The sequence below is a fragment of the Stenella coeruleoalba genome (assembly GCF_951394435.1).
Source record: "Stenella coeruleoalba genome assembly, chromosome: 17".
Lineage (NCBI taxonomy): Eukaryota > Metazoa > Chordata > Mammalia > Artiodactyla > Delphinidae > Stenella > Stenella coeruleoalba.
Window position 1 is genome coordinate 37,395,507 of NC_137163.1, and position 12,504 is coordinate 37,408,010.

The 12,504-nt window shown below is 46.4% G+C and overlaps 1 protein-coding gene across 1 annotated transcript in view; it reads right to left on the reverse strand.

Moving 5' to 3' along the window:
• Positions 1-4,992: 4,992 nt before the first annotated feature.
• Positions 4,993-12,504, reverse strand: part of POP1 (POP1 homolog, ribonuclease P/MRP subunit) — a 37,843-nt gene continuing 30,331 nt past the window's right edge. Inside the window, exons 15-16 of the mRNA XM_079901678.1 lie at positions 7,111-7,452; positions 4,993-6,172 (exon numbers count right to left, since the gene is read on the reverse strand). Of these exons, the coding sequence (XP_079757804.1) occupies positions 5,518-6,172; positions 7,111-7,452 (997 nt within the window). The 3' untranslated portion in view covers positions 4,993-5,517. The remainder of the gene's footprint in view (positions 6,173-7,110; positions 7,453-12,504) is intronic.

Consider the following 12,504-nt stretch of genomic DNA (forward strand, 5'->3'; position numbering starts at 1 on the left):
CCTCATAAACTCCCCCAGTCCAACAACACACACACACACACACACACACACACACACACACACACACACACACGACTGAATTGTATTCCACTTCTGATGTTATTCCACAGCAGGCGGTTTTCTCATGAGGTCTTGGCACCACCTAGTGGCTCCTTAGTGCATTACAACATATACTGGGGATAGATGGTATTGTAGTTTGAACACAAACACCCTCTTTGATTAAGACATCGATTCAACAAAAATATATTAAATACAAGATGTGGGTGAGGAATTCCCTGATGGTGCAGTGGTTAAGAATCCGCCTGCCAATGCAGGGGACATGGGTTCGATCCCTGGTCCAGGAAGATCCCACGTGCCGCGGAGCAACTAAGCCCGTGCACCACAACTACTGAGCCTGCGCTCTAGAGCCCGCGAGCCACTACTACTGAGCCCGCGTGCTGAAGTCCGCGCACCTACAGCCTGTGCTCCACAACAAGAGAAGCCACAGCGCACCGCAACAATGACCCAATGCAGCCAAAAATAAATGAATGAATGAATTTTTAAAAAAAGATATGGGTGAGGGACTGTGCTAGAATCTGAGGTGCAAAGGTAACCAAATAAGACACGGTCTCCCCTTCGTGAAGCTCACAGCCTAATGGAAAGACAACAAACAAGTAAACAACAAAATAATCATTACACATCGTGCTGTCATCAGGAAATAAATCCATTGTGTGATAGAAAATAACGTAGGCAGGAGCGGGTCTCCCTGAGAAACATCAGGCCAAGCTCAGCAGGATGGGATGAGAGGGACAGGGGTGCAGAAAGCATGGGGGAGGGGTGACAACATTCCATGAAGGCAAAGCACAGCACACGTCTGGTGGCATCAAGAGCCTGGCTGGTCAAGGAGCCTAAAGATCAGTGTGTTCAGTGCAAAGTGAAGAGGACGAAGCGGGGTGCAATGAGGCTGGGGCAAGGACCTAGGAGTGGTCCACGTTTGTAAACACTTCCTTAAGCGAAAGCACATGGGTGGTTAGGGTGGGTTCTTCCAGAACAGTACCTGGTTGAATTTTAATTTTAAAAAAAGAAGAAGGAAAATGCCATTATGTGAACTTGGCCGTTTGCTCCAATGCAGCAGGACCCCATCCGGGGACATCAGTGACAGCTGCATGCCCTGCTGAAGACAGCCTACATCTATCTGCTCCTGCCCTGCATGATAAGCTGATAAGCTTCTGTGTCCTTGGCTAATTGCATTGAACCTCATATTAAAGTCTAGACCACGGGTTCTCAATCCTGGCTGCAAGTCACCTGGAACTCATAAGAATCCTAAAGTCAGGCCACACCCCTGACTCGTGAAGTCGGCATCCCTGGGGGTGGGCCTGAAGTAGGAGATAGGCCCCTGGACCAGACAGCTGGTGTTTGTCAAATGGAGCAAAAGTGAAGTTTTGTCCTCAGCCAGACGAGAATGACACCCGTTTCCCTTCCTTCATTGATATGGAGGGAATGAACTAGCAGTGGGGAATTTCTTGCAGCAGAAATAGAAATGAATTTTCCTTTTCCTAGGAGCAAGGGAAAAAAAGGGAACAGCAAACAGACCAGAGGAGAAATATAACCTGGCCTGAAAAAGTTAATCACTCCTAGTTTTGTTTTGTTTTGTTTTTTAATAAATTTATTTATTTGCGGCTGAGTTAGGTCTTTGTTGCTGCGCGCAGGCTTTCTCTAGTTGTGGCAAGCGGGGGCTACTCTTCGTTGTGGTGCGCGGGCTTCTCATCGCGGTGGCTTCTCTTGTTGCGGAGCACGTGCTCTAGAGCACAGGCTCAGTAGTTGTGGTGCACGGGCTTAGTTGCTCCGCGGTATGTGCGATCTTCCCGGACCAGGGCTCGAACCTGTGTCCCCTGCATTGGCAGGCGGACTGTTACTAATCCGTCGTGTCTGTAACTAGATTTGTACTTCACAAAGCTAACCTCACTCCCTGACACTAGGTAAATTACACTCTGCACCTATCACCCCTAACTCTGTGTGAGTTACACCCTGTGCCTATCACTCCCTAACCTTATTACACCCTGGTGCTTACATTCCCTATGCCCCCTTCTAATAAATGACCCCCTTCTAACAAATCACCCCCTGTAGGGTCACCACTTCAGAGAAAAGGTTGCTGGCCGATAAACCAGAGACAAACGGACCCAATTACCAGAATACCAGACCCAAGTTACCGGGCTGCCTGATGCCAGCTATGACTGTTTTGAAATAATGCAAGGGAAAAAGAATACAAGGCCTTCACTACTCTGATCCTTATCACATACCCCGGACTGCAAGCCCCGCGTATAAAATCTTCTCCGATTCTCCGAGGAGGGAGGCGCAGTTCTTGAGGCTCTAGCCTGCTGTGTCTTCCCTTCTGCCTGGCAGAAAAATAAAGCCATCTCTCTCATCCTCCAAAACCTCTGTCTCCCTATTTCTGTTCGGCAACGGTGCACAGAGAAGCCGAGATTTTGGCAACATCACCTGCCACTGGCCGGGAAGAAAGAACTCACCCTGGGCAGCTGGCAGCCAAGACAGCAATGCAACATCGAGTACTAACTTCCGATAAAAGGAGAATGAACATTAGGGTCACGATAAGCTCCATAAGGAACTGACAACATGCACTTAGGCGGCGCATGTCCTGCATGGGTTTTTTATACACTATATATTGCTGATGCTATTTTCCTTAAAAGAAAACTGCCGCCATACATCTCAATGCCTAGAAGGATATGCACCAGAAAGGTAACTGGGCCTACAACCTGGATGGTGAAAATCCAGGTGACTTAAGTTTTGTGATGGTTGTTGCTTATCTGCATTCTCTAGGTTTTTATGATGAATGTGGATTATTAATATAAAAACATTACTTATGTACTATTTTTAAAAAGCAGAGCATAATCACACAGACAGAATTCTGTTTCATGCACAATTCAGGCGTGTAGCTGGTCCCGGGTGCTCAGCTCACAACCTGGCTGCTCAGGACACTTCCTGACCGAGTGAAATCTCTGCTGCTCAACCAGAGGGCGGGAGCCACACTGTCCTTATTCGGTTGCTCGGCAGACACCCAGTAGGATCACCATAAACACGTCCATTCATTTCATTGCTATAGAGAATAAGACCATTCCTATCAGTCTTTTTCACAACAGAAATGGACACTTTCCTGTTTATCTACTTATGCAAATTCTGTCACACTGTTTTGCAAGGTATATTTCACGAAACTAGCATTCTTCGGACAATAGGTATGCAAAAAAAAAAGTGGTGGTCTGTGAAAGACAGATGTCCTTCCTATCGGTATTTGCAGAGCCTCAACTATACAAATATTCATTGTGGATGTGCAATAGGAGGGTACAGTATATGGCCTTCCCCAAATTTATGTAGCCATGAAACACTTTTTTCCCAGGAAACATCTCCAGGGACCAGTGCTCCCAGGAATGTATTTTGGGAAATGCTAGTCTATCCTCTTAGTGCATAGTTCTTTGACCTGCCACCACAAAGCAGAGCAATTGTGCCCTGTCCCCCGTGATGAGGGCAGGGCAGCAGGGCCCACGCGGGGTGCTGTACGGAATGAGACAGTGACACAGCTCGCTCAGACTTCTGTCATCAAGCGAGCTAAGCCACAGAAGTGGCTTAGAGCCTAGAAAATAAATGAGGAATGGCCCATCAAATATTAACAACCAAGCACCAGGTGCCATTTTAATTTATTCTGCTTACAGAAACCAAAAAAGAATTATACTATTTTTTTCAGTCTCATCTGCGTTGGACACAAATACTTTCAGAGGCAGAGTGAGAGGGAAAATGACAGACGTTTCACTGGCTACTGTAATACTGCTGTATCTCTTCCCAGCCTGTCACTCCCAAAGACAGTCACTGCCAAACGCTATTGCAGAAACACAATGCATTTACGTCAATAACACCTAACTGTACATTTAAATAAAAAATTAATACTAATCCCACCTAAGCTCTGCTAGAAATGTATGGCAGAAAACGACGGAGTAAGAGTATGAGTGAGACATAGAGTGCGAGTGCACAGCCACCAAAAGCTGATGAGCACCTAGCTTCCCTGCAAGTGAACAAAAGCAGTGATGACGCCACTCTTCCATATGGGGCAGGATGAGACCCCTCTTTTATACCCTGCTCAAAATGTCAGGTGGACAATGGGACTGCATGAACGTTTAAAAGCAGCTCGACATTTTAGCTATCACCTTGCAGAGGTCATCGCTGCACTGCACGGCCGCACTTCCCAAAGTATGTCCCTAAGAACACTGGTCCTTGAAAACAGAATTTGGGGCTCAAAAAGATTTACAAAATACTATTAAAAAAAAAGATACTATAGACTATCATCCACTTCTTGGAGTCACAATATACATTATCACATGGAAGGTTCTAGAAGTCCTTTAAAAAGAAGTGCTTAACTGTATTTATTTATTTTTTTGGCTGCACTGGCAGCAGGGGCTACTCTTCATTGCGGTGCGCAGGCTTCTCATTACGGTGGCTTCTCTTGTTGCGGAGCATGGGCTCTAGGCGCGCAGGCCTCAGCACTTGTGGCATGCGGGCTTAGTAGTTGTGGCTCACAGGCTCTAGAGCGCAGGCTCAGTAGTTTGTGGCGCACAGGCTTAGTTGTTCTGCGGCATGTGGGATCTTCCCGGACCAGGGCTCAAACCCATGTCCCCTGCATTGGCAGGTGGATTCTTAACCACTGTGTCACCAAGGAAGTCCCGCTTAACTGTATTTAACCCAGAATTTCCCACTCTGTCCTTGGACTCTTTTCCTTAGGTAACATACTTCATAGAACATATTTTGAGAAATGCTCCTCTATGGCTTTGAAAAATTCTTTGCAGAAACAAAGCACAGAAAAATTAAGTAACTCCTGGAATCATGCGCTGGTCAACAACACAGAGGACGAGTGGTCATAAAACCACAGACCACCACTCTAGTTCCATCTCAACACTTTTGCCATAAACTGAGCCTGCCTGAAAAGAGGCAACAATACGTTTTCCACGATTTCCTTCTTTATGGTGTAAAGCGTTGGGCATGCTGATCACAGTACAGAATTTAACGTGGCCCACAGGGGCCCATACTTCATGCACAGAGACCAGATGTTTCTAGTCTTTCCCACTTCTGTAACAATCAAATCATTAAACAACCGTCGTCGCTTATCACATGACTACAAGATTTTTCAAATAGACTTGACAGCCCTTTGTTCTTGAAAGGACACAAGAAAACAATAGGGCTTCTAATTATTTTCAGCAAGAATTACACAGACCAAGAAATCAAAATACGAAACCTTTTGGCTATATATGCCAAAAAATTTTAAAGTATTACAGCAAGGACAGGGAAAGATGGAAATCAAGGACATTACTGGAATGAGGTAAACATTTCATCCATTTGCATAAATACATAATTTTTTAAATTCTCGTTTCCAAGGAATTTAACATGATATATTGAAACGGAAGACAGCAAAAACAACTCTCCAGTTGTGGGACTTGGCAAACACAGTTATTATCTGTGCCAGGATGTAAACCGACCTCACACCTCAATAACGATTCTCGCAAATCGATACTGCAGAGAGGCAGGCGGCCTCAGCAACACGAGACCCCTCTCCACTCCTGGCTGGCTGGACAGCATATCCAGCAAGCCCGTCAAACTAACAAACCCCAGGGCTTCCCCACAGCCGACAGCCATGGAAAAATCTCCCTGTGTAACAAAGCCAAGGAGAACTCTGGAGCAGTGAGAAGTCACAACCGGGAGAGGGCCTGACCACAAGCCCAGGGTCAGAGGCTGCTGTCCAGCTGCAGAGTCCCCCTCTGCCAGGCCCTCGGATGCAGCACAGCCTCGCTTCTGCCTCTTCTCTAGTTTCTTCTTCTCCTTCTGTTTCCGGATCTGGCTCTTGAATGGGTCACTATGCTTGGGCTCCTGGGGCCCACAGTACAGCCGATCCTGGCTGAGCTGGAGGAGGTCCTCCTCAGCTGGAACACAGATCATGGTGTGCGGCTCGGGGCTGCCCTTCCTCAGCAGGGACAGCCTGACCCACACCAGGGCCTTGGGGAAGCGGTCCAGGATGGACAGGCAGGCCTCTCTGCTCAATTCTTGCTGCCCTGTGCCAGGAGCTCGTGGGGCTGCCCGACTGTTCCCAGAACTGGGTCCACACCAGGCTGACAGCTGCCTCAGTAATCTTCTACTCCTGCATGAAGTAGGAGACACACGTTTTGAGGATATTTTGTTCAAGGGGAAAATATGCAGTTAGAAGACTGGACATTGCTGGAGTTCATTTGATTTTTTTGATACTCTATGGGGGGAAAGGATCAAAACTTCGATTTTTTAAAAATCAAAAATATACATTTGTGTAACGATACTTTTCTTTTTATGTGTCTACTACTCTGAGACTCAAGGATTAAAGGTTTCAAGTTGAAGGCAGAGAAAAATGAGACAGTGGAGTAGAATCTATGGCTATATTCACAGTGAGAGGATTCGAGTAAAAAGGATTGATGTTTTGATGAAAAAAGAAACTCTAAGGGACACTTATCTGAAAAGTAAGAAGGAAGGATATGAAATTACGGTACAGAAAAATAAGTATAAAGCAAAGGGCTGGCACTCTTTTAAAATCAGAGCACAGAATAAAGGGTTAATGATAAGCAGAATCGGATAGCCTGCAGCAGCACTGAGAGAAGAACACATTTTACACAGTAACCTCTGTGATATGACAATATCACAATGAATGGGGATCTAGTCGGCCACAAATGCAGGTCATTCAAAAGCAATGGGAAGAAATCTAATTCAACGATCTAAAGAATGCTTGCAGGGGTTCTTCATTACTTAAGATCACAATCGTGAGGGGACTGCTTTGTGAGCAAAGACTAAATAAAATAGGTCATAAACTGCCCTGGTTTAGGTCTACTGACGATATTTTAAATCATTTCGTCAGTTAGCATCATGCCCCAAAGCAAATGTATGTGATTTAGCCTTTTCCCCGGGCCCTCTATGATTCACTGGCTTTCCCTTCCAGAAGGTCCATAAATTCACTTGGGCTTTGTGTAAAGGAGCAATGATAACTTTTACTTCCTGGTCAGTATCAAAAAAACAGACAATCCAAAAACGTACCCGGAAGTCGTGTGCACTTACCTCAGAACACAGAGGAGACTGCCGGTGGCACCCTGGCCCACTAGCCCCTCAGTCCCCGCCCGGGCTGGACCATCTGTGTCCATCACTCCCTTGGGCTCGCTGGAGTCGTTTAGGGGTGTGCCCTCGTCATCAGACAGCTGTCGAGTCCTTCCAGGCATGGGAGCACAAGGCACCACATCTCTCCTCAGGCTACTCTCCTCACCACCAGGAGAGGAAGCTGCAGACGATGCGTCTTGGGCCTGGACTCTTGATTCCCAGTCTCGAGTTAACTGCTCCCAGGGACAGCAGAAAGGTGCCAGGGTGCCAAGCTTAACGTAGTTGGGCCGTTTTGCCGGAGGGCGTCTAATGGAAATCAAAGAGGAGAACCAATTTTGAACAATTTAGGATGGACAATCAAAATAACCATGGCCACCGTACTCCATCTCTATTTTAAAAACAAACATACAAAAAAGTCTTCTAAGAAATACGATTTTAAAAACTAATAATAACCAACTCTAGGGGCTGAGCGTTTCTGTTTTCTTCGGTTTTTACTGTAATAGATGATGCGCCCACGAAGTCCCCCTACGTGCCTCACTCCGGGGGGCGCCACTCCTGAAGAGCTGCAGGTAAAGGGTGCTCCTGGAGCTGTGCAGTGATGCCCCTGAATACTCACAGGGTTTGAAGTTCAAAAGGTGCAGAAGGGGGACTTCCCTGGTGGTCCAGTGGTTAAGAATCTGCCTTCCAATGCAGGGGATGCAGGTTCGATCCCTGGCCAGGAAACTAAGATCCCACATGCCATGGAGCAACTAAGCAACTCTGAGCCCACACACTCTGGAGCCCTCGTGCCCCAACTAGAAAGCCTATGCACCGCAACTAGAGAGCCTGCACGCCACAACTACTGAGCCTGTGCACCACAACTAGAGAGAAGCCCGCACACCACAACTAGAGAGCGCACCACAACTAGAGAGAAGCCCACGCGCTGCAACACAAGATCCCACGTGCTGCAACTAAGACCCGATGCAGCCAAAAATAAAAAAAAATTTTTTTTAAAAAGGTACAAAAGGGGTGATGGTGAAGTTTCTCTCTCACCCTTGACCTCTGGTGACCCAGCTGTCCCCCACAGAGACAATATCATCATCTGTTTCTTATATATCCTTCTAGAGACATTTTATAAACTTACAAGCAGACATATACATATTTCTTTTTTTACCCATTTTACACAAATGGTGGCAAACCGATCCTGTACTCTTTTGCTTAACTTTATTCATTTAACAAAATATCTTGGAGGTCATTTTATATTAGCACATCAAGACATCCCTCACTCTTTAGCACAAGTCTTATCCCACTGGATGGTTTATACCTTAAGTTATTTAGACAGTCCTCTCCTCGAGGACATTTTGGTTATTTTCAAGCTTTTGCTTCTACAAACGATGCTGCCATGAATGACCTTGAACATGTTGTACAAGTATATCCACAGGATAAAGTCCTGGGAGTGGAAGTGCTAAGGCAACGAGTATTATTAGCTCTTGCAATTTTGACAGATATTCCAAACTGCCCTCCACATGGGTGATACCAAATGACTTTTCCAGCAACATGTAAGTGAGGGAGAACCTTCAAAAAACCACTAACTGGTGGGAACCAGGGCCTGCTCTGGTATGTAATGACCCCAAGAGGTAGGGAGCAGCCTGGCCATGGGCCCTTCCGGGCTGGGGTACTCTGTGGGAGTCCCAGCCTGCACCCTCAGGCTGATGGTCTCCTCGGGGACAGGCCCAGACATTCCTTCCCCCCTCTGTTTCTTACTGTGTGCTATGCCCTAGGACCTCAAATGGAAATGAACCTGTACACTTAATCAGAGGTTCAGTTTGAGCCTATATTCTGGAGACTGAACCAAACGTGTTCTGGCCTCCTGAGAGGGGCAGCTGGTGAAAAACCCTCTCAGGGTACTTGCCTCACCCAGAAACTTTTAAAAAGAGAGACGGGCAGTTTATAAAAAGAGAGACAAAAAATGGTGAAAACACTTAAGAGTACCCAACCTCACTTGTAAGCAAACAAACAAAAAATGAGAACGGTAAGATGCCATTTTTTCATGTATGTTTTGTCAGTATTAAGATTGGTAAGGACTTCCCTGGTGGCGCAGTGGTTAAGAATCCGCCTGCCAATGCAGGGGACACGGGTTTGAGCCCTGGTCCGGGAAGATCCCACATGCTGCGGAGCAACAGAGCCCATGTGTCACAACTACTGAGCCTGTGCTCTAGAGCCCGCGAGCCACAACTACTGAAGCCCGTGCGCCTAGAGCCTATGCTCCACAACAAAGAGAAGCCACCACAACTGGAGAAAGCCCGCGTGCAGCAACAAAGACCCATCGCAGCCAAAAATAAATAAATAAATAATTTTTTTTAATTAATTAAAACAATAAAATAAAAGATTGGTAATAGCCCACATTATCGGGACGTGAGGGAAAACAGGCACCCTCGGAACTAGAGGTAAAATTCTACACTAATACAAATAGCCATTTGCCAATGGTACGTCAAATCCTCAAAGCATGCAGCTTTTTTTTCTTTTTAACTAGAAATCTTATTTATGAGATTGAGCCTAAGGTCCTTCTTTGCCTTCTTTCCACTACAGCTCCTCTCAAGTGATAGCTCTTTCTTTTTCACACCCCACAGGCCTAGGGGTGGGCACATTCCTCCTGATGCCCCCAGACCGCTTTTCTTCTCCTTCCCGCTCCCCTGAGGCACAAGCCATCAGATAAACCTGGCTCTCCCTGCTCAGCCAGGGCCTCGGTCAACTCCCCAGGCACCCCATTCCCCGCCACTCTGCCTTCTGCTCCATCCCGACCCATTCATCCTTCTAGTACCCTGGCCCACCAGAAACTTCTCACACCTTTTACTTCCCCCCATCTCAACCACCCACTCTCCTGGTCACACCTTACCTTTTGGTCACTGCCAACACTTGCTCCACCTTAAAATCTCAATTTCAAGTATCCTTCACTCAGAATGACGCCTCCTATGTTGCCTGCCCATTTACCTCTCCACGGCAACAATTCCTCAACCACTGGAACTTCCTACGGTAAGTCCCCTACATACGAATGAGTTCCGTTCCAAGAGCGGATTCATAAGTCCAGTCTGTTCGTAAGTCCAACAAAGTTAGCCTAGGTACCCAACGAACACAATCGGCTATATAGTGCTATAATAGGTTTATAATATCAATACTTTTCACACAAATAATACATAGAAAACAAACACAAAAAATAAAGAAAACATTTTTAATCTTACAGTACGGTACCTTGAAAAGTACAGTAGTACAGTACAACAGCTGGCATACGGGGCTGGCATCGAGTGAACAGGCAAGAAGAGTTACTGACTGGAGGAGGGAGAGGAGGTGGGAGATGGTAGAGCTGAAGGATCCTCAGCAATAGGAGACGGAGGGCAGGCTGCAATCTCACTCACGCCTGACGCTGATGGCACACACGTTCACATCGTTGAAAGTTCGCAACTTGAAGGTTCGTATGTAGGAGACTCACTGTATTCGTTTACCACTTCATCACTGCTCACTACCGTCCTCACATCTCTCTCCTTGGAAGCCTAGATGCCACAGTTCCTAAGAGACACTTAGGAACTAAGTTCTCCTAAGAGAACTTAGTCACTCCCTTTACACATACCCCCAAGTCCCTCCTCCGGCAAAGCCCCTGCTGGTTACATTCAACCCTCCACTACCCCACGCCAGCACCTCATTGGCAGAACGTGGCTGGGGAAGAACATGCAGTAGTCCCGAAGGGTCTCACTATCAACACAACTTAAGCGGACTCCTACATTTCTTACAAATCTGATACGTTTCTCCAGTCGATTCTATCTTCCACTCTCCCAGAACACTGTTTATATCAATTCCTCTCTCCTCAAATCTCCAACAGCCTCTCTCCCCCTTATTCCTAGATGATAACCTTGCCTATTTTTCAGAGAAGACGGTCACAATCAGACTACTACCCAACCTCTGCGCAGAGTCTAGCCTACCGAAATCTGTATTCACATTTTCAGAGTCAGCCTTCCAGCCTTACTAAAAATAAGACAGCTAAGCCTGACCCTAAGGAATGCCACTCCTCCCCTTATGCCCTGGATGCCACCCCGTCGTCCTCACTCAAGGGCTTTGCTCTGGCCATTTTAGCCTCCCTCCCCTTGCCTGGATCCCTCCCACTAGTGTAGAAACACGTACTTCCATCAAGAATAAGCTCCACAAGGGCACAGCAGACTTTGCCCGTCCTGTCCCCTGCTGCAGCCTCAGTGCCTAGAAAGGTTTCTGACACATGGCAAGTTCTAAGTCAACATGTGCTAAACGAATAGATCAGACAAATACGTAGAGATACAAATGGAAAGCTGTTCACAGAAGCACAGAGCAAAGATTCAGAAAGAACCTACAGGGCCACTGATAGATCACAGGACAGCCATACTGCATTGGCAAACGACACCTCACTGGGCAAACCTGGCCCACTGCCTGTTTTTGTATGACCCGCGAGCTAAGAATGGTTTTTACATTTTTCAATGGTTGAAAAAAACACAAGAGGGAATTCCCTGAAGGTCCAGTGGTTAGGACTCCGCGCTTCCACTGCAGGGGGCCCGGGTTTCATTCCTGGTTGGGGAACTAAGATCCCACAAGCCGCGCGGTGCGGCCAAAAAAAAGAAAAAAGGAAAGAAAAAAACACAAGAGAATAATATCGTGTGGCACATGAAAATGCTATGAAATTCAAATAGGATTGTCCATAGCGTGAGCCTGGAACACAGCCGTGCTCACTCATTTATGCGTCCTCTGAGGCTGCCTTCATGCCACATGGCAGAGTTGAGCAGCTGCCATGGAGACCAAAGGGCCCACAAAGCCAGAAATAGTTATCATCTGGCCCTTTACAGAAAGAGTTTGCCAACTCTTGGTTTAGAGTCATATTTATTGATATGGGAAAACTTTCCATAATACACAGCTAAATGAAAAAAGCAGGTTTCAAAATAGTAGATGTAATACAATGCCTTAAAAAAAATTTGTGTCTACGAAAAATTTGCATACATAAAAAAATCGAAAGGGTGAGAAATTAAGTATTACTGTCAATTATTATTTAACAAGCATGGAGAAGCCCCTGCACACTATGGGAGGCGTAGGATGTACGACACACAATGGCTGCCCTCAAAGGGCTTGTAAACCAGCAATCCAGGAACGTATCCCCGTTCACTCACTCACTCATTCATCCATCATTCAAACAATAGCCGGAAAGCCAAGCCAACTGTGGCCAAGCCTGTCTCTAGAGTTGCAGCTGTGCACAGGAGAGCACAACTGTGGAGTTCACAGTCAAGGAAATACAACATTCAATTAGTCACCCATTCATCAGTCAACAAAAAAACAGGTATTAAGGCCCACTGTGCACTAGGCACCGGC